Source organism: Rhincodon typus, chromosome 8 (assembly GCF_021869965.1).
Source record: "Rhincodon typus isolate 14 chromosome 8, sRhiTyp1.1, whole genome shotgun sequence".
Taxonomy (NCBI): Eukaryota; Metazoa; Chordata; class Chondrichthyes; order Orectolobiformes; family Rhincodontidae; genus Rhincodon; species Rhincodon typus.
The window spans coordinates 28560029-28583784 of record NC_063339.1 but is presented as its reverse complement, the minus strand read 5'-3'; the positions used below and the strand labels follow the sequence as shown (position 1 = coordinate 28583784).

Below are 23756 nucleotides of genomic sequence, written 5' to 3'. Positions count from 1 at the left end.
TGTTTCTTTCCTCTCCACCTATCCTCTCCTCTATCCATCTTCTATCCGCCTCCCACTCTCTCCCTATTTATTTCAGAACCCCCTTCCCCTCCCCCTTTTCTGATGAAGGGTCTAGGCCCGAAACGTCAGCCTTTCTGCTCCTATGATGCTGCTTGGCCTGCTGTGTTCATCCAGCCCTGCACCTCGTTGTCTCGGATTCTCCAGCATCTGCAGTTCCTAATATCTCTGATTCAAAAATATCAAACAGTTCACCACTGGAATTATATTGCAGAGTTTAGGAGAACAAAGAGATTAACATTAGGTTGGTTGGGAAAGAATCCATAAGATAACACCAAAGATCACTGAATATACAGACATGGTTATGATTTTGCTTTATCGTACAGCACAGGTTACAATAAATAATCTTCTCCTTTACCTGAAAAATCTACTGCGCAAACCCCAAACTGATGATGTCCTTTCAAAATTGATAATGGCTTCAATAGCTCTGCATCCCAGATATGAATTGCAGAATCACGACTCACCTAAACAGACAGGAAAGCAACTTACAATTTTACTTCCAGATGTTTACAGTTGTTTTTTGTTGTCAAATTCTCAGTGATATTCATGAAATGCTCAATTAACAAAATTGGCATTGTACTTATGTTATGGACCAGACCAAACCCCCTCAAAATATATCAAGGAAATAACCTAGACCTTAACTTTTATTTTATTTAGAGGCAATTGTATGGCACTTTGTTCCGGATGTGATTCAATCGGTCTACAACTAGGCCTCAAGTAAAACACACTTTATTCTTACAACACAGTTAAAATACAAACAAAAAATGAAGAATATTCCTCAATTTAACTGTACTGAAATACTTAATTAAATAATATATTTAATATCTAATAATCAACTTTTCCAATATAGCAACATCCCAAGGGCCCTCTTGTGATGAAGTGGTAATGTCCTTACCTCTGAACCAAGAGACCTGGGTTCAACTGCCACCTGTTCAAACAGGGAATGCGTTTGAGCTTGTCTCCAACTTGTTCACATGCACAGATTTGAGCAGGTTTCACCAACAAGCAATATGGAGCAGAAACACTACTTGTTTCTTACTCGGAATTGATAAGGAGCAGGAGGCCAATGCCAATCTCCTGTTTTTATTTCAGTAACCTTGGACATTGTTTTCTCGAATGCCTTAAAATGAACCTGCCTCCACCACACACTACTAGGCAGTGCAGTCCATCCCAAAGTTCTTGCTGTGTTAAAAAGCCTTTTCTTACCTCTCATTTACTTATTTTGCAAAACATTTAAAACTGGTTCACTCTGGTTCTCAATCTGTTTACAAGTGCCAGATGCTCCTGTCTACTCTTTCCAGGCCTGTGATGATTTTGAAAACTTCTACCAAATCTCCTCTTAACATTCTCCTCTCCAAGAAAAACACAGTCTCAACTTTCCAGCCTATCCTTTTAATTGAAATTTCCCATTCCGAACACTCTGGTAAACATCTCCTGTTCTCTATCAAATGTATCAGAATCCTTTCTAAAGGACAGCAACCAAAACTGTACATAATATTCCAGTTAACATCTCATACAAGTTCAGCATAACCTCCATATTCTTGTACTGTATGCCTCTATTATCACTGCTCTCTACCTGTCTGCCACTTTTAATGATTTATGCACATATGCACCAAGGTCTCCCCGCTCCTGCACACCCTTTACTATATACTGTCTCTCCATCTTCTTTGTTCCAAAATGTCTCATTTCACACTTCTCTACATTGGAATTAATCTGTTATCTGTCTATCTGCTTAATCAACTTGTCAATGTTCTTTTGAAGTTCTACACTGTCCTCTTCACAGTTTACAATTTCTCCAAGCTTTCTGTCAACTGCAACTTTGGAACTTGTCCTCTGCACAACAAGATCTAGATCATTTATATATAAGGTAAAACAAGTGTTCCCAATCCAGAGGTCTGGGTAACACCAGAACAAACCATCAAACCTGAAAACTAGCTCACTATCATTGTTTCCTATTCTCAGCCAGTTTTGTATCCACATTACTACTGACCTTTTTACTCCATGAGCTTTTGCTTTTCTCAAGGCACTGTATTGGTGTGGCACTGTATTGAAAGTCTTCTGTAAGTCCACATACTGCACATCAACAACAATGTCCTCACAAAACCCCTCTGTTATCAATTCAAAAACTCCATAAAGTTAATCAGACAACAGTTCTGAGGAAGGATCACTGAACCCGAAACGTTAACTCTGTTTTTTACCTTCACAAATACTGCCAGACCTGCTGAGCTTTTCCAGCAACTTTGTTTTTGTTGTTAATCAGACATGACTTGCCCTTAACAAATTCTCACTGGTTCTTCCTAAAAAGCTCACATTTTTCTACGTGACTATTAATTCTATTCCTGAATAATTATTTCCAGCAGTTTTCCCAACAGCAAATTTAAACAGGTCTGTAATTGCTGAGCTTATCTTTACAACTTTTTCTGAACAAAGGTGGAATACTTGCAATTCTTCAATCCTCCAGCATTATCTCTGAATCAAGGAAAGAATGAAAGATGATTGCCAATACCTCTGCAATTTATATTCTCACATCCTTCAATATCTTTGGATGCATCTAATCTGGTCCCAGAGATTTATCAACTTTAGGTATTGACAACTTATTCAATATCTCATGAATATTAAACCTGTGACTGGGTTTCCTCTTATGTCACCATGGCCTGGGCAGCATCTGCCTTGTAGGTAGAGACAGATACAAAATATTAATTTAACACCTCAGCCATGCCTCTTGCCTCCATACGCAAGTCCTCTCTTTGGTCCCTATTTGGCCCTAATCCCCCTTTTATTATGAAACTACAGACTTTGCAATTCCTTTTTTATGTTAGCTCCCAATCTTTTCTAATAATCCCTCTTTGCTTCTCATTTACTTTCTCATCTCCCTTCTGAACCTTCTGATTTCAGCTTGGTTCTTAATTCTATTTGCTACATGGCATGAGTCATGAGCACAGTTTTTCTTCTTCAACTTAATTTCTCTCTCCTTTGTCATCAGATATCTTAGGATTTGTGTGACCTACCTTTTCCTATTGAGGAATGTACCTTGACTGTACCTGAATCATATCTTTAAAGGTAGCCCATTGTACAGTTACAACTTTTCTCACTGACCACTGATTTCAATTTATCTGGCCCAGCTCTTCCTTTCATGTTCTATTGAAATCAGCTCTGTGCCAATCGATTATTCTCAGTCTGGATTAACTACTGGCATTTTCCACTGTGATCCGAAATTTTATGATACAATGACCTCTATCCACTAAATATTTCACACTGACATTTGAGGTACTTGGCTCACTCACTCCTAAGAACCAGGTCTAACAGTACATTCTTTCTAATTGAACCAGATGTACAAGGCCAGATTTTTCAGGGAGTGGCAATCTCAGGCAGTTTGCTACACTGGCCATTCTTTATGAAAGAAGGGAACTCCTCATTTCTGAGTGGAGTTTCTGCACAGATCTCCCGCAGAAATGTGGAGCCACACTTCCATTCTGACAGTTCTTTTCTAGCATAGAACTGTGAAAGGAACGCAAACTATGCTCCCATGCCAGATGGTAGGGGGTATGGTACCATCTGGTAGGGATGCCAGCTGGGGTAGGGTGCCAACTGAGTAGGATGCCACTGTGCAAAGTGGCAAAGTGGGGGGAGGTAGGTAAGCATTTAGGTTAGGCCAGGGTGGGCTGGGGAAATTTAGTTGTCTGACCTTGGAGGTTCGGATTTGGCAGTGGCAGGGTGGGGTGAAGTAGGATGTAGCAGGCCATCGCTTTGGTCAGCCCTGGCTGCAGGGCTGTCAGGATGGGTCAGGTCCAGCTGCGGTGGGTCATGCAGGAGGGTGGGTGGGCAGTCCCCTGGCAGCAGCAATGGTGGAGGGAGCTGAAGTTGGGTTCTGGGGTTATTAGGTGATCAGGGAGACGATGTATTGGGGGCATGTGAAGTAAGTATGGGATCTTTTATCAGTCAGAGCATTGAGTACAGGAATTGGGACATCACATTATGGCTTTACGAGATATTAGTAAGGCCGCATTTGGAGTATCTCATACAACTTTGGTTGTCCTGCTATAGGAAGGATGTCATTAAACTGGAAAGGGTGCAAAAAAGATTTACAAGGATGTTACCCAGTCTGGAAGATTTGAGCAATAGGGAGAAATAGGCTGGGACTTTTATCCCTGCAGTGTGGGAGGCTGAGGGATGGTCTTATAGAGGTTTATAAAATCACGAAGGGCATGGATAGGGTGAATAGCAAATGTCTTTTCCCCAGGGTAGGGGAGTCCAAAACCAGACACCATAGGTTTAAGGTGAGAGGGAAAGATAAGGAGGGGCCTGAGGCACAACGTTTTCACACGGTAGGTGGCGCATATATGGAACGAGCTGCCAGAGGAGCTGATAGAGGCAGATACAATTACAATATTGTAAAGACATTTGGACAGGTACATGGATAGGAAAGGTTTCGAGGGATATGGGCTAAACTGAGGCAAATGGGACTAGTTCACTTTAGGAAACCTGGTCGGCACAGACGAGTTGGGCTGAAGGACCTGTTTCCATGCTGTTTGCCTCCATGATTATACTTAATGTCATTGGAACCATCTGAAGGCCTAAATTTTTATGGAGACTTTTAAAGAGTTTCAGTCATAAAGGAATTATTCAGAGGCAAATTCAACTTCCCAAGTATTTCCTTTCGAATTTGCTATGGTGGAGATTCTGCAGGGACCCATACATAACTCCAATCTACAATGCATTAACAAATGTGTGGCCAGCAGAAAGTCTGCCCCATTGTGATTTCTCCTGAATACAAATGTAAGAATATTTGTCCCTCTTTGCTCTTTACAGTACTAGCATCCTAGTTTATATTTAGTAATTGAAGTCCTCATTATAACTATTCAATGTTGTTTACTCTTCTCTATAATTTCTCTGCAGATTTGTTCCCATACCTCCTTCCCACTAGTTGGTGGTCTATAGATTACAGAGCAATGCGATTACATTCTTTTTGTTTCTCAGCTGTAGTCAAAAATGCAGACTAAGTATAAATGCAGCATTCAGCTCAGCTAATTCAATACAAACTGTAAGTTAAATGTGAAATGTTCTTGTAATGTTTTAATATTACAACAGGCACACTACCCACTGAGAAATGATTATATTAATGTTAATTACCAAAAAGCTCAGTACAAGGTTAGAATGCAATTCCCACAGGAACTCGGATTTGAAAGGGCAGTTAAAAATTTGTAATTAAATATTCAGCTCAAAATACAAAGTAAACTATTGTATTTGTTTACAAATGATTACTTTTTGCAAAGATTTTTCAACTTAAAGAGAGTATTAGACAATAGGCTAACAGTACAGAGCTGGAAGAACACAGCAGGCCAGGCAGCAGAGGAGCAGGAAAGTTGAAGTTTCAGGTTGGGAGCCTTTTTCAGACCTTTCTGAAGAAGAGTCCCGACCCAAAATGTCAACTTTCCCGCTCCTCTGATGCTGTCTGGCCTGCTGTGTTCTTCCAGCTCCATATGGTGTCATCTCTGACTCCAGCATCTGTAGTTCTTGCCATCTAATCATTAGATAATAGTATATGTCTGATAACTGGAATATAGTTAAAATTAAAAGATGATCACTGTAACACCTAATTATATAACACAAATTGTGCACATCTGATACCAGAGCAGTAATCCCTAAACAAATATGCCAATTTAATGAGTTTCACCTGAAATTAGTGCAAATTAGTAATCAGGCCAACGCTGAATACCCAAAATGACAAACATAACGTTGCAGTGAATATCTTTCAGGAATAGATCCATGAATTGTGTAACTAAGATTGGTATTATTAAGTCGATGAAACTGCAGTACATTTTCCTGATCTGATCCTGTAACAGGAACATGGAAGTGGGAATCCAAGAAAATCAGCAGGAAGTTCACAGAATGCCCCAGAATAACCAGGTAAGAATAAGACAATCTTAAATACGATAAATACAACAAATCTACTCACTTCTGATAAAAGCAATTAAACAATTTTCAGCATGCCATAACACATTTGATGTCCAATTTACCCCAGATACACCAAGATTGCTATTTGTGCAATTGTCTGAGTGCAATGGAATTAAGCATGTGACAGCAAAAGTCAACTTTTCTGCTTCTCTGATGCTGCCTGGCCTGTGCTTCTCCAGCTCCACACTGTGTTATCTGTGATTCCAGCGTCGACAGTTCTTACTATCTCTGAGTGAGTTGTAACCCCACTGCGAAGCCTCTTCCAAGGATGCCCATCTTGAAGTTGTTCTGCCTCCGGAAAGACCTCAGTGGATCTCTCTCCCATTGCAACTCTCTGATAACCTCTTTGGCCCTGAAAATGTCAACTTTCCTGCTCCACACTGTTATCTCTGACTCCAGCATCTGCAGTTCTTATTATCTCTGACAGCAATGTCTGTTATGTTTCACTGAGGAGTCATCTGCATGATGACTTAATAAACTACTTATATCAGTGAATTAGACATCTGACTCCATTTTGATTTTTTTAAAAAAAATGTGTCACTACTGTGTAAATTCTAAGTTATGCGAATGAACACTATTTATGATTGCTGAATGTATCACATCCTACCAACCAGAAATGGGGAAGATCTCATCAACCAAAAAATGTGATAAAGAAATACAATCCAACTAATTAACACTATGCCTTTTTAACACCAAAATTAAAAAAATGTTTAAAATGTTAGACATTATATATAAAATTGGGCAGTGTCTTAGATTAGAACTACAGAGTAATACTTCGATCCAGCACTTTGTGGAATTGTCAACTTTGCTCTGACTGCTGCAGGAATATGATAGAGGCTCCATATCAATAGGAAGAAAACTTATTTTAAGTGTATTAAAAAAGGCAACTCTTCTCTTCTGACTTGCTATCAATCTCTAACATTTCCTTTCATGCGGCAATGAAAATCTTTGTTCAAATATTCATGACTTTCCCAATTGAACCGATAGCAGCCACTTCTCAGCTTTGGGATGTGGTACTGAATCCTTCTTTAAATTGACACACTTCAGCCTCAGTACCTCCTCAGACCTCAAACAGAATTATTAAAACTCTGTAAAGTCGCCAAGAACGCTATTACTTCTTTTCTGCTAGTTAACGGTTTGAGATATTAATCTTTTCTCTCTTCACAGTGCACCCAGACGTGTGTAGTTTTTCTAGCATTTCTGTTTTCATTTCAGATTACCAGCATCCATGATATTTTGCAGCTGCACAATTGTCATTGGCATCAGCTAATGGCTTTTGTAGCAATGATTTTTGTTGTATGTTTTGGCCAGCGTAGAAATTGAAATTAACAATCTTTGTAAAACAAATTATATTTCCGCCAAATGATCTGATAATCAGCAGTAGAAACTGCTGAATGTTAGATTTTATGATCCAGTTACTATTGCATTGTAAGAATAATGAATTTATAGTCGCTTGTGCCAGTTCCTCACATTGTAAGGTAGCTTGTCTGTCTGAACAGATACCTCAATTTTAAGATTTTGAATTACAGTTTACAATCCTATTTCTAGGACGAGCGATGCACATATTTGCAATCAGTTTTTAAAATTTTAAGACAGTTTCTAATTTGTAGCTAAATCAGATAAAGGAAACTTGCTGAAGTAGACTAGATGTGAACTCAACTTAGAAAATGAAAATTGACATTAAACTTAAACTTAATCACAAACAGATTTTTCAAATGTGGATGAGAAGGCTTCTCTTCATGGAGCAAATGGTAGTAACAGGGAGAAAAAAAAATACATAAAACCAGAGAAAGATCTTCATGGCTTAAGAAAGCCAGTGTGTTAAAGCTTTCATTACAGAGGCACTACTGTATGAGTCAACACTCATGTCAGTCATGGGACACACATTTCATGGGGATACTGTGAATGACAGATCACTAGATGCTGGAAATCTGACCTGACCTGCTGAATCATTCCAGTTTATATCTCATAGGAACTGATATCCATGAATTCTCTTTTGAATTAGGTTGGCTAGTTTATTGTTAGCAACAGAGATGTCTGAACTGCAGTAGGAAGAGAAAATCAGAACTGATAAAAGTACTAAATTATTCAGATTTTTGTGTTTACACCATCTCATCAGTAAATAGAGTGGATCTTGATATTGACTTCTGTGCAGAGCTTTTTAAAAGAGGTGCAAATATCAACACAGTAATAATGCTGAAGTGAAAGATGATGAATATAGTAAAAAGAATATTTTCTATTAGCTAGAAACATTTCATACAATTTATTTTGACACGACATAGCTAGGAGAAATTTTTTTATTAAACAAGCTACTCCCACTGTTATCCTCTTCCATAAATAGTTATTCAAATGAAACTTACAGTACCTGGCCTGTTGATATATAATCCTTTAAAGGATGAATTGCTAGGCAGACAATGTCATCATCATGGCCAAGGTAGAATCGTTGAACATTCTGCTGACGATTATATACTATTCCTACTGCTGCGACATGGTATACAATCTCTCCAGTTTGTGTGTAAAATAAATTGTTCCTGCAGTCATAGCCCCTGTAACTGAAAGGTAGAAAGAAAGCTACATAGCAGTGATATCAATTTTTATTCTGTTTTTTCCTGCCCTTCATCACAGATAGGCCCTTTCTAAAATCTGCGGGAGGAATGTACTAGTGGGTAAAATGAGCGAGGTTCCACAACTTCAATTAGATTTTAAGGTTTTTGTCAGCTCTTTAAATGTTACTTTATGGGACTTTTTTAAAACAAAAACTTATCCTTGGTATAATGAGGAGGAGGCTGGCAAACATGCCAAGAGTCACCTAAGCTGTAGTGCCAGCCCTTAAATAGAGGGTTAGTTAGCAGCCTTGCTGGGGTGTGCCCACAGGACAATAAAGCTGACAGCTACATTTAAAATAAAACATCTTTTAGTGTCTCACAGTTTAGGTAGCCATGAATCTGTTCAGTTTATGGATACAGCTTAAGTGTATCGGCTCGTTGCATTGAATCATTTCAAAACAAAGAAGTGTTTTCAAGATCATCCTACCCATGAACAAAATGTAAGCGCACACTGCTGTCTGGAGGTTTTTCCCGTTTCTTTGAAGTTGCTGCTTGACGCTTTTCTTTGCATTTCTCTTTAAGCTGAGGTAGGTCTTCTTTATAAATCTGTTGAAAGAAAAGCAATTTGAAATGTTCAAAAAAAAACACATTAAAGCATGCACTTAAAAAGTGAGCTGCTGAATAGGTTTCAAACATTTCTGCATCGAGTACTCATATTTCCAAAATTTCCTGCTCTTGTGTTAGGGAATCTGATGCACCACATACACTAATGGTTTTGAATTGACACAATGTGACCTGACTCTCAACTGCACTAGTTTGTAAAAGTTCCACGTATAATGACACTTTAGTTCCAAGTCTAATGCAAATTGCTACAAAAAGGTAACTGGAATTCAGGATTTATATATTGGACAATGGACTACAAGAGCAAAAAAGTGATCCATTTCTATCCAAAACTTCTTAGATCACATTTTGAAAATGTTTCCTGGAAGTCTGGTCACCCCACTGTAGGACGAATGAGAGCATGGAAAGGACATCACAAAGATTAAGTTATTTTACAGCTATGAAGACAGACTCAAAACAGAAAAGCCCAAGCTCCATTGTGCAGATGTAATTGCGGCAGGGTGGGATCTCTGTCAGTATGCATGGATACTGACCTACTCAGAAGTCATGACACCAGCCACTTCAGAGAACCCTAAATAATACAGGGATATGATTCCCACCATAACAACATCAGAAACACCTGCGGTTTTCAGGAGCAGGAGTAGTGTTGGTTAAAAAATTTGACAATAGCATGAGACAAGATTGTGGTAATTGGGATAGCAGCAATAGCAGCCCCATGGAATGGAATAAATGTGAAGTACTGAAAGCAAAATAATGCAAGGAAAAATATAAACGGGATCAAAGTAGAATGGTTCAAGTAAAAAAAAGAGCTAGTTCACCTGTGATGGATCGAATGGCTTCAATCTGTGTTGTGATTTCTATGATTATGACAAAAAGGCCACCTACAGTAATAGTCCTATGATGCTAACCAGAAAGTTAAAAATTAGTTTCTAATATTCTTTACATTCGCAGAAAGCTGACACTTCAAAGTTTAAGAGATAACAAGGTGTAGAGCTGGATGAACACAGCAGGCCAAGCAGCATTAGAGGAGCAGGAAAGCTGACGTTTCGGGTCGGGACCCTTCTTCAGAAATGGGGGAGGGGAAGTGGGTTCTGAAATAAATAGAGAGAGGGGGAGGCAGATAGAAGATGGATAAAGGAGAAGATACGTGAAGAGGAGAAAGACAGGTCAAAGAGGCGGAGGTGGAGCCAGTAAAGGTGAGTGCAGGTGGGGAGTTAGCGGGGGGATAGGTCAGTCCAGGGAGGACGGACAGGTCAAGGGGGCGGGATGAGGCTGGTAGGTAGGAGATGGGGGTGGGGCTTGAGGTGGGAGGAGGGGATAGGTCAGAGGAAGGACAGGTCAGGGAGGCAGGGACATGCTGGGCTGGTTTTGGGATATGGTCGGGGGAGGGGAGATTTTGAAGCTTGTGAAGTCCACATTGATACCATTGGGCTGCAGGGTTCCCAAGCGAAATATGAGGTGCTGTTCCTGCAACCTTCATTGTTGTGGCACTGCAGGAGGCCCAGGATGGACGTGTCGTCTGAGGAGTCTCTCACCAATACTTGCACAGGTTTTACTGTTTTCCCTGAATATCCTGTATCATATTTATACACCAATTTATAAATATATTAACTTACCTGCCGATGATAATTTATCTGTAGTTCTTGTTCAATCTCAGAGTCAAGTTCAGGTACATCAGACTGATCAGAGTCGGATTGGTCACTACTGGAGTCTACAAAACTTTCTGTAAATGAAAAGGTTAACTTGCATCTCAGACTAAAACAAAACACATTACTTTCTGATCCTAATGTAGAATCAATCATTGTGGCCATGCTTTTTGTTGTTTGAACCCTATCCCCTGACATTCCCTCCCGAAAAAGCTTTTGATCACCTGTCTTAAGATTTTCTTTTGCGGTTCAATGCCAAATGTTGTCTGACAACACTCCTATAAAATGTCTTGGATTGTCTTACTACAAATGAAATGTTATTTAAGTGTACAATGTTGTTATCAAAGTTTATTAACTACAATGGAAATACATGTGTTGTCCCATTATTTTCTTTTTCCGTTCCTATTTGATAAATGTTAGGCTTCAAACTAGAATTTAAACTAAGTCAAAGTTCAGTGTAGACTCAGTGTGAAGAAATGAAAATGTTCTATGTTACACTGGGTTTACTGTGATATTTACCTGTTTGGTTCATAGAGAGGTAGGTCTCACTCGAGGTTAATTGGAGACATGGAAGCCCAAATATCATTTTATTTCAATCCTCTGATGCCAGGAAATTTCGTGACTCTTGTCTATGCACTGACATGAATATTTACCTTTGAATTTTACACAAAATATCAAAGGCATTCTACTAACAGTATTGTACAATTCTGTCACCATACTGTCAGACATGTATTCTGCTAATATAACAATCAGTAGTTTTGTCTACTGCTGTCCTCTATAATTTCATGTTTGAATTACGTTCATTCCAACTAATTTCATTCAAATGTGCTACTTCTGAAACATCCAATTCTTTCAAAAAAACGCATTTCCTTTCAGAGGCTACCACAGGTTGATTCCAATGACAAGCCTACCTTAAATGATTAACGACCACAGATAATACAGAAGGAACAAACTTGCATTTATAAAACACCTTACAATGTCCTCAGTAAGTCTCAAAGTAACTTACAATCAGCAAATTACTTTTATAGTTTAGGCAGCTGTAATCCATGCAATTAATTGCCAAGGTTCATCTAATTTTTTGTTGCCACTGATAAACTTTGGCCAAGACTCGATTCGAGAGCATTTTTTCTCTTATTCAAAAAGCATGGTGTGATTTTTTATAGTTACATAAATAGGTAAACATGTGCGATGGCTCATCTGAAAGAATGCACTACTGCAACTGTAGCACTCCTGTACTGTTGTACTGAATTACCAGCCTAAATTACATGCTCATAATTTGGAGTTAGAGATTAAACCTACAATCTTCAAACTGAAAAGTTGAAAGTGCTATAATATGAATCAAGCTAACATATAACCAGGATAAATACATGCAAATCAGAAAACAAGAGAAAGTGACAATATCGTAAGATTAACGACTAGCACACTGGACTAAGTATGGTGATCATTGGCTATAAGCTTAAAAATAGTTACAATCAACAAATTTAAAACCCGTGATAGATTTTTCACATAATAGCTCAAGTTCATTCCAAGGTACAACTGCAATATTTCTTGTATGCTTTCAAGTTTTACTTCATATAACTGTACAGCACAGAAGGCCATTCAGCCCATCAGGCCTGCATTATTTTTCACTGAGTAATCCAGTTAGTCTCACTGTTCCATTCTATCCTTGTATGCCTGTCACCTTTTTCTCCTTCAAGTATTTTTTCAACTTCCCTTTGAAGGCCATTACTAAATCTATGTGCACCGTTCTTTCTGGGAGCAGGTTTGTTGCACTGTTACTTCAGCTAATCACCTTAAATCACTGTCCTCTGGGTTACCAGCCACTGAAACAATTAATTTTTAAATAATTTACCTAATCCTTTCATGATTTTAAATACCTCTTTCAAATCTCCTCCTGGTTTCTCTGCTTTAAGAGAACCTGTTTTGCTCAGCATGAAACTGCCTGGATGAGAGTACGCATTCATTTTACATCAAACCAACTTTTATTTTCTGTTGAAGTCAACAGAGAACAAGAATTAATGTTTGTAAAATGGGCAGGTGACTCAATGCTCTAAGTTTTCCATTGGGTAGTTTGGCGAAAATTACCTCTTGAATCTGTGATGAAATTAATACAGTAAATTGACAATGCAACTTTGAGTAATTAAATGAAGTGCTTGCTCACCTTGAAGTACAATATGAAGAAATTCTTTAGATTTTCTTTCAGGGATAAGTTGCCACTGGAAAACTGAATGATCTGCTCCACCAACAGAAAGAACCCATTGGTAATCATATGACCATCGCACATTGGTCACATGTGCTGAATGACCAATGTATTTTTTAAACTTGGATCCTGAAAAATAACAGTTACATTTCTGTAGAAGGCAACAAAATCTTTCATAGATGGTACAAGTATGAAATGCATAAATTTCTCTTATGTATTTATACCAATCTCAGTACCTCACTTTAACATCAATTAATGGAAGCATTGTTACGAACGTGTCTGCTAATAACTTATCAGGTTCACTGGCAACAGTTACTCTTAAAAATTGTCTGAGCACCTTACATTTGTGGGAATCAGCTCAAATTCTCATGTATATACACATAATAGCATAAAACATAAGCTTGAAGTAATATCCTGTTATTTGAACTGAGCATTTTTGCTTCTTCAATCTCCTCAAAGGCAGATGGAGGAATCATTTGGTGGGGCAAGGTGGAAATATGGATCAATAAGTGGCTTTGTTTCACTGTAAGATGTTCATATAGAATAGCAGTTATGATTGGATCCAAGAAGTGCAACTTGGCTTTGTAATAACACAAAATTTTTTTAAAAATTTAACTGTATCCGCTGCTCCTGATGTGGCCTTCTCTACATCAGTGGGACCAAGTGTAGACTCAGAGACCGTCTTGTAGAGCACCTGCACTCTGTACGCAACAAACGACAACATCTTCCGGTCACCAACCATTTCAACTACCCCTCCCACTCCCTGGATGACATGGCCATCCCGGGCTTCCTCCAGTGTCACAATGACACCACCTGCAAACTGGAGGAGCAGGACCTCATATTCCACCTTGGGAGCCTACAACCCAATGACCTAAACATGGAGTTCACCAGCTATAAAATCTCCCCCTCCCCATCCCCCTCCCCCTCCCCCTCCCATGTCCAAGCCTCCCTCCCATTCCCGCCTCCTTGACCTGACACAACCTGCTCATCTTCTCTAAATAAAAACCAAAAGAACTGTGGATGCTGTAAATCAGGAACAAAAACAACGTTGAGGAAGGGTCACCGGACCCGAAACGTTAACTCTGTTTTCTCCTCCACAGATGCTGCCACACCTGCTGAGCTTTTCTAGCAATGTTGTTTTTGTTCCTGCCCATCTTCTCTCCCACCTATCCACCCCTCCCATTCCACTGGCCAATCCCCAACACTCCCTACTGCACTCACCTATCACTATCCCACCTACCTTTCCCAGCCCCACTCCTCCTCTCTCTATTTATTTCTTACCTCCTATCCCCTTCCCCATTTCTGAAGAAGGGTCCTGACCCAAACCGTCAACTTTCCTGCTCTTCTGATGCTGCTTGGCCTGCTATGATCTTCCCGCTCCATATTGTGTTATCCCACACTTTCCTAAATTGTTATTCAATTTGATTAAAGTATGATAAATTCTGAGTACTCTAACACTTGATTCTAACCCTCTTGTAGCCTTTGCTGCCTGACCCCTCAAATCAGTGTTATTTTGAACATTTTCCTGACTGCCTATGTTTGCATGAATTGTAAAGACCAGGAGTTCTACTCTAGCTTTCAAAGGGACCAGACGTATCTGTACCAGTGCCCTAAGGTCTGACTTATTAAGTCTGAACAAAAGTAGTTATGCTCATTGCAATCATGCCTTCCTGTTATCCGATTACCAGTGACAGACAATGGTGAGTGAACGACGTGACTGGCAGTTTGATTAGTCATTAGTCAAACAAGCACAATGGGCAAGTGAAGACAACCAACTATGATCAAGAGAGATAAGTTGTATATGATTCCATGAGAACCAGAACATCATCCAGAGATCCAGGACATCATCAAAAAGAAACTGCCTGGTCTAAGAATCCAGGATACTGCCAAACCAAAAGACCAAATCTTCTGTTTAAAAAGCAATTGCCTCATCCAGAATCCAGGATAGTACAAGGAAGAAAATACTTATTTCAGAGCAACTGCCTTCCAGGAAGAAAATTCAAAAGATTAAGTGCCTTCCTGTTAGGATAAAGCCTACAAAAAAATTATATCCTCTGTGAAGGATATCTGAGATACAAAAGATCCTTCTATGGAAAGATGTTTCACAGATTAGAAACAAAGTTAATAGCCTTAAAGTGAAAGGCCTACTATTCTTTCAATTCCAAAGAGAGTGTATCCGAGAAAAGAATGAACTGTCCAGACCACTTGTGAAATCAGAGACTTGGGGTAGATGGGGAAGTGGTAAATATAGTGTATTAATGTATTATAATACATGGTTGCATAATGGGTTAACAACGTGTGTTGGCGGGGGCGGGGTGCGGTTTGCACAGGGAAGCTTAGGGGAAGACTCGTATAAGGTAATGTTTCTGAAGGGATTAATGTTAATGTTACATTAGTTGAACCAATTCAACTGATGTCAAACACAGTCTGTGGATAGAGATGGGAGTTTTACTCTAGCTTTCAGAGGAAGCCCTTGTATTTGTACCGGCTCCTTAAGAGCCTAGTAATTTTGCCTAACCAAATGTTAGTTGTACTTAATGTCATCATGCAATAAACCTTATTATCTAAGTCCAGTGTCTCTTCTGTAGATAATCTACAGTAGTACATCTTCTACCATTAATCATGAGATACAACAAGGTATCAGCAGCGGTTCATCAGGGAAAATACCATAGTATGTTTTATTAATAGTCAGGAAAAGGACTGAAGACTGTCCAAAACCATGACTAAAAGTGTTCTGGTTACCAAGATATTCTAATAAATCACTTATTAAGGTTAAGGTTTATTGCATGTAAATTACCTACCAGCTCGGTTTTATATAACCTACAAATCTTGCAATGTTAGTCTTTGAAATAAATTCCATTACAAATATTTTGAAAATTTTAAATTTTAAATTTAAATGAATCAGTAGCTCTGAACTAATTTTCTTTTATCCCTGAGGAGTTAATAACATCAAGAGAATGCAAATCTGAAAGAACTATGCATCAGCAGACAAACACTGGAAACCAAAAATATTTCTGAATCATTAACATTGAACTAGCTATTTTTGCCATTGCAATATCAAAACCATTACTAATATAAGTACAAAAATAATACCAATGTTTCTCTACATAAGCCTCTTTTAAAAGTCAAGTCATTTAAGAAGCACATTTTTCCATGTGGCTAATATTTGAACTTGCACAATAAAATAAACGTTATGGTACTTTATAAATATACCGCAGTTTTATCACATTTACTAAGTCTTAAACCTACTAAGCGTCCAAAGGAGTGCAGTGGGCAGTTAGCAGTTTTCCTGTCAAATATGCATTTCTGCAGGTCATCTTGAAGTCTACCACATTATGCATCTATTAAACTATGTTCCTAGGTAGCTATTCTTTAAAGCTTAGGAAGAATTGACACATGTATCCATTTTCCAAACTTCAAAACTATTTTTCTCACTGGGATGGAAATATTGAAGTTATTATAAACTCAAGATTGTGAATGATGACAATTTCTCTTCACAGCTGCAAAATACTGCATCCCATTTTAAGAGAAAGTTATCTCTCTTGTCAAAAGACTCTGCTATTCGTTGGACACTTACAAGAATATACAATATAATCTTAATAATATGCCATAAGAAATATCTTTCAGAAAAGATTGTAATTACAAGTCTTCCCACATATTAGAAAAGAAGTTGGTACTAGCTAACATAAACAAAGGTGGTCATGTAACAATTTTACTCTTCAGCAGCACTGTGCCTTGTGTGACACTTCTAGATATTTTACAATCAACTTTTTTCGGGATGTTATTGCACCCATCTGGTGGGACTTGAACTTGGGCCTCCTGGCCCAGATGTAGGGACACTACCATTGCACCACAAAAGCTCTTACATGACCCCTTATCATGAATTATATGATAGCATGTAGGTGCAAGTAATTAAGAAATCAAATGTAAATTTGGTCTTTATTGCTAGTGTGTTGAGATTTAAAATTAGGGAAGTTTTGTTACAACTTTACAGTGTTGGTGACGTCGCACCTGGAGTACTGTGTACAGTTTTGATCCCGGTATTTAAGAAAGAATATACTGGATTGAAGGCAATTGCAAAAGACATTCACTAGACTCATTCCTAGATTGAAGGGGTTGACTTATCAAGAAGTAAACAAATTCAGCCTTTATTCATCAGAGTTTAGAAAAATAAAAGGTGATCTTATTGAAACAAATAAGATTCTGATGGGGCTTGACAGAGCAGATTTTGAGATGATGTTTCTACTTGTGGTGAAGTTTCAAACTTGGGGAACAGAGATACAAAGGAATTTCTCTCAGAAGGTAGTGAATGTCTGAAATTCTCTATTCCACAGACTTGTGAAGGATGGATCGCTGAAAATATTTAAAAAAGAAAATGATTTTGTTTTGAAATATTGAGGAGTTAAGGTTTTTAAGGAGCTGGCACAAAAGAGGAGTTGAGGCTTAGGGCAGAAGAGCCATGATCTTGTTAAAGGGAAGGACAGGCTTGAAGGGATGGATTTTCTTTCTATGCTCGTATTTCTCATGTTCAATAACTTTGTATTTTTTCACTATCACTTCTGCTCACCTAATTTGTTCCTGCTGGTACACTGTTAACATATACTGAAGCAGCAATGGCCTGAAATTTTATGATTTCTTGAACAGACGGATAATAAAATTGTGTGACTTTTTTTCTGTCTCCTTGTTTCACAGAAAAGTAGAATGCAAACCTCAATCAAAAGCAGAAATTGCTGAAAATATGGCTCACTAAGCATTAAGACGTTAACTCTGATTTCTCTCCACAGATGCTTCCAGACATGCTGATGTTTTCCAGCAATTTCAGTTTTTGTTTCAGATTTCCAGCATCCACAGTTCTTACAGTTTTTTTCTGTCAAGTAAAGCTCAAAGTTGCATGGAGGCCTGGATTAAGGCATATGATTAACAAATTACAAATAATTAATGAAAATACACACAATAAATCCACATAACAGATTTTTTTTTAAAAATTACCTCTTTTGAAACCAGGATATCGAAAAAGTTTCACTAATCCATAATCATCTGCAGTAACCAAAACCTGGTCCTTGAAATTTGCATCCACCGAATTAATGCCATTGACGTCTAAATATTTAGGCCATATTCCATTTACTTCTGGACCCAATACACAAGTCCAGGTTGCCCACTGAACATCCTTTATCTCTTTGTTTGTAATTTCTTTACCACCTGAAATAGCACAAAAACAAAATGACACCAGAAAATAAATCTGAAACAAACAAATTGAGAAAACAGGATAAAATGTTGGATAGTTGACCCAGCATCTAGACCATATAGATGAAGAACCACACATTACCTAACTTCACTGTTCCCCATTGACTCTCTGGCTACCAGTGAATACACTTCAAAACTCTTAATTTATGCATCCATCTATGGATTACTTTACTTATATCCTTACAATACTCTGCTTTTACAATCTTGCCCAGTCCTACATCTCAAACATATCATTCAAGTTTTCGACTCCCCATCTCCACCATGCTCTCCCCAACCCCAACCCCTCACCTTGTATTCCCTGCATCAGCTCTCTACCGTAGGTGGTAGAATCATTGGTCATTGTCCTTCTACAGGCTGCAATCATAACGACTTTCCCTTGTTACCTTCTTAATTTTCTCACATTTCCTATTGTATAATCCTTCTTCTATTACAGAACCATGGAACATATTGTTAAATGAAGAACATGCAATTTGAAAAGATTTTTATCACAAATCAATTGTCCTAAGAATCATAGTGCAAAGTGACAAATCAAGAAAAGGTAAACATGCAATTAGACATTTTTATTCTTTAATCAAGGTGAAATCCTTACTTGGCATGCTGTAAAACAATCTTTTTCCAGAACCATCGTTCGTTTGCAAGTATTTACTATCAGTTGACCAATCCATATGTGTGATGAAGCTCAAAGATCCGAAACATTCGCCAACTTTTTTATATCGTTGCAAGACTCCATAGATATCAATGGAGCTATCGTTTGAGCCCACAGACAAATATGATCCATCAGGTGAGTATTTTAATTCATGAATTGCTTCTTTCCTATCCTTAATATGAACAACTTCAGTCATATCTCTGTAAGAGTAAAACAATTTACCATGAAAATGGTCCAAAATGCAACCTCCAAAATAGTACGAGATTCCAGTGGCACCACACCAGTGCCATTGGGAAAATGATGCACCTGCTGCATCTTTCTATAACCAGCTTCAAACATTGATGTTCATGTAGGAGTTTATAATGGAAATAAGTTCACAGAACAGTATAATATCTTTGACACATTACTAGTTGAACTCCCAAGGTGTTATCACACCAGGGAGTTTAGGGCACACTGATTCTCCACGTAAAATATGGTTACAGGCTGGAGTATAATTGAACTAGAACAGACAATCAAAACTTCAAAAATCATGCACTGAGTCTCGAACTTTTGAATTTCTTTTATGAATTTCCACACCCACATTATAATGTATATTAACAGAAAGTAATGACAGAAATGCACGTGAAAGGTATAGACGGCAAGGCACAGTAATTATACTATTACAGAAAAAGAATCTTGTTTGTATCCACTATAAACTCAGTATCAAAATGATACAAGTCTCTGAACAACAATTTCAAAGGTAACTCCTTAACCATGTTTCTCTCTCCATATATACTGTCATACCTGCTGAGTTTCTCCAGCACTTCCTATTTTAATCTAAGATAATTTCAGAGCATGCATGAATGTCAATTCTGGGACAGTTGGAGGGGGTTAAAAATTGAAGGACTATGAGGAGTAAAATCCAAGGGGAGGAAAAAGCTTGGCTTTCGGCAGGCTGGTAGCATTGAGAGCAAATGAGGCTGTGGTAGTAAGCAGATGGCAAAAGTTGAGAGACTGAAAACGCTGAAAGGTTAGAAATTTATAGACATCAGGTGGCTTAGATGATAACAAGGGATAAGTACAAAAGAGGAGGAGGCTGAGAAAGAAAGCACAGAATTGTAAGAGAAAAGGGAGGGGACAGGTAAAACATATATAGCGCCATTCATGGACTCAGGACATTCCAAAGTGTATCACAGCCAATTATTTTGAAAAATTGTCACTGCCACAATTTCAGAAACGACAGCTAATACACACACAGCAAGGTCCTGGAAACAGTAAATAAATAAACTAACAAACAAACAATCAGATTCTGGTTTTAGTGATGTTAGTTATAGAGTCATACAGTACAGAAACAGACCCTGTGGTCCAACCAGTCCATGCCAAACATAATCCCAAACTAAACTAGCCCCACCTGCTAGTTCCTGGCCCATATCCCTCCAAACTTTTCCTATTCATGTACCTATCCAAATGTGTTTTAATTGCACCCACATCCACCAGTTCCTCAAAGTTCATTCCAAACTTGAGCCACCCTCTGTGCACAAAATTTTGCTTTTTTTAAACTCTCCCCTCTCACCTTAAAAACGTGCCCCCTAATCTTGAAATCCCCCATCCTAAGGAAAAGACAACTACCACTGACTCTGTCTTTACCTCTCATTATTTTATAAACTTCTGTCAGGTCTCCTCTCAACCGCCCATGCTCCAATGAAAAAGGTCCAGGCTTATCCAGCCTTCCTTTATAACTGAAGCACTCCATACTTTTTAAGTGATAAATATTGCTGAGGGGTTTGGAAGAAACACCCTGTTGTCTTTAAGTTACAATATCCTATATACCTACAAGAGAACAGATAGAGCCTATTGTTTTGTGTCCTGAATGCTATTGCTGAATTCCCTCAGTTCAATGAAGAGTGCAGCAGGGCATGTCAGGAGCTGTTTATAGATATACCTAAAAGTGAGATGTCAACCTTATGAAGCCAAAATACTGGACTACTGGTGTGCTAAATAGCAAGTGATAGACAAAGCTAAGAAATCCCATGAACAGCAGTCAGATCTAAGTTCTATAGTCCTGTCTCATTCAAACATAAGTATTAGTGGGCTATTAAACAATTCACAGGAGGCAACGGCTCCACAAATATCCCTAACCTTAATAACATCAGTGCAAAAAACAAGGCTGAGCATCTGTAGCAGTCTTCAGCTGGAAGTTTCTAGATGATCCACTTTGACCTCTTCCAAAAGTCCCCAGTATCACAGATGCCAGTCTTCAGATAACTTGATTGAATTCATACAATAGCATGAAGCAGCTAAAGATACTGGATACTGCAGAAGCTGTGGGCTCTGACAACATTAAAGCAATATTCCTGAAGACCTGTCCTTCAAAACTTATCACACTCATAGCCAAGATGTTCTAGTACAGCTACAACATTGGCATTTACCTGAGAATGTGGACAATTCCCCAGGTATGTCCTGTACACAAAAAGCAAGCCAAATTCAACTCAGCAGTCCACAGTAGATTATCAGTAAACTAATAGAGAGGGTTAGTGCTATTAAGCAGCACTGGCTTGGCAATAACCTGCTCATTGGTGCTCAGATTGAGTTCTTCCAGGACCACTTCGCTCCTGATATCATCACAGCCTTAATTCAAATTATGGACAACTGAGGTGAAATCCAGAGGAAAGATGAGAAATGATATCAAGACCACATTTGACTGAGTATGGCATCAAGGGGTCTTGGAACAAAACTAGAGTTAGAGTTAAAGTGAATCAGAGGAAATCTCTCAGGTGGTTAAAGTCATACCTAGTATAAAGGGAATTCGAAGGTTTTTGTGGTTGTTGGAGGTCAGTCATTTCAGCTCCAAGACATTGCTGCAGGAGGTCCTCAAGTGTCCTAGGTCGAATTAACCTCAGCTTGAACGTTGGACCAAACATTCACTCACTCCACTGATGCTCAGTAGCAGCAGAGTGAACCAACTACAAGATGCACTACTGCTCTACCATCGACTCTACCATCTAGAAGGACAAGGGGAGCTGATACATGGGAACATCACCAAGTGCATGCGCTCCTTCAAACCACTCGCCATTTAGATTTGGAAATATAGCATCATTCTTTCAGTGGAGCTGGGTAAAAATCCTGGAACTCCCTCCCTATTGGCATTGTGGGTATACCCACGCCAAATGAACAGCAGCAGTTCAAGATGGGAGTTCATCCTCACCTTCGCAAGGGCAACTAACGATGGGCAATAAATGCTGGCCGAACAAGCAATGCCAAATCCTGTCAGTGACTAAAACAAAAACACCTGGTGCATTTCTTCCTCAATAGGTGTAGAGGCGTATAATATGCTCACCAGTTTGTACTTCAAAGTCTAACCTGGACTGAGTGCTAACCAAAGTGCAAGTTTGAGCTGGGAGAGGGTGCAGGCGAAAGCCTTGCCAATGCATCCTCATAAGCTTCCACCTCAGAAGTTGAGCTGAGGGTATCCAATGCTGCCACTTTGCAGCATTTCACTTGGTGCCAATAGTGTCTGCAAAAGAGAGGGAATTAATTAAAGAGGGATAAAAAGACTTGTGCAGATTAAAGTACGAGATGGTACTGGTAGTGTAATGGGACAGCTGTGCAGCGCAATAAAACGTACTGGGATTGATTACCCATTGAACATTCGCTACCATTACAAGTGATTGTGGTCTCCTCTTCAGAGTGAGGAGTCTGATATCCATCATCAACTCTATCCCAAACCGGCCTTGACTTTCTCAGCCCAGTTATGGGCCAATATTTCATTCACCGAATTAAAGGAGGGATGGAAGATCTGTTAGTGGTAATGTAGTGACAGGAAAGGTGGCATGCTATCCAAGTAAGTGCATAGGAAGCTGAGAGAGCAGGAGGGTTAGTCATTGACTGAACATGATGCATGCAAATCTGAGAATTGTAGTCCATGACTCTTGTAAGAAGTGTGTGCACTGGCAGAGTCAGAGAGAGTCGTGGTTCCGAGATTGTCAGGCAGCAGATCGATGACGATGGTACTTATCTTTATGGAACTAAGAATATCACTGACATTTCTTCATGCAAGGTCGGGAATTCCTTTTCATCCAAGACATGGCAGTGACATAGGGTGAAATTTGTGTCCAGGCTGGTTGAGTCTGATGGAATGGCTTTTGGGGTGGTCAGCTTGGCAAAGGACTACCCTTCTCTCCACTATTCACCAACACCTGCAAAGCAGGGAGTGAGCTTTCTTTCCTCTGGGTTTTGTCCTTAATACTTAAACACAAGCACCACAGTTTGAGGACATGTTCCTGACTTGCAGAATTTGAAGTAGTGTGCAGCTGGACTTTAAATATATCATTAGAGATTTGAAAGCTGGAAGGTCTGAGCAGTTGTGAGCAATTCTGCTTCTCTGGCTGCTCAATTCGTCAAGAATGATGCCCAGATGCATAAGTAATGAGGTAAAATGTGGAACATTATGCAAGAAAGGTCATTCTGAGCCATGGTGGACTGGGCACCATGAATGTAACTAAACAAAACACTAGCAGAAAATGGGAAAATTCCACCTGTGTAATCTAGCCTTTCTGTGCTCCTTGAAGCATAAAGCATTATTTTGCCCTCAATATGTCCCAACTTACTATTACTACCTGCTTACTACTTCTGTGACCAGTAGAAGACTTTTATATTCCCATTATAATTAATAATTTTTTTCATATGCTTTCTTTGCCAGTCATATTTTCCTTTTTATTTCCCCTCTAAAGATATTGTACTTGGCCTGAATCTCACTTGATCAATTCTCTCAAAATTCATCATATGCCATGATTTCATGATATCCTCTTCCTCTTTTGTCATCCAAGAAGCCATGGCTTTTGCTCTCCATCCTTCTCCTTCAT

General features: G+C 38.9%; 1 protein-coding gene across 1 annotated transcript in view; it reads right to left on the bottom strand.

The window, feature by feature from the left end:
• eml5 (EMAP like 5) overlaps positions 1–23756 on the bottom strand; it is a 225903-nt gene that overhangs the window by 108947 nt on the left and 93200 nt on the right. Inside the window, exons 9-15 of the mRNA XM_048600073.1 lie at positions 18859–19115; positions 18015–18224; positions 12987–13154; positions 10796–10902; positions 9046–9164; positions 8378–8564; positions 416–521 (exon numbers count right to left, since the gene is read on the bottom strand). Coding sequence (XP_048456030.1) covers positions 416–521; positions 8378–8564; positions 9046–9164; positions 10796–10902; positions 12987–13154; positions 18015–18224; positions 18859–19115 — 1154 coding nt within the window. The remainder of the gene's footprint in view (positions 1–415; positions 522–8377; positions 8565–9045; positions 9165–10795; positions 10903–12986; positions 13155–18014; positions 18225–18858; positions 19116–23756) is intronic.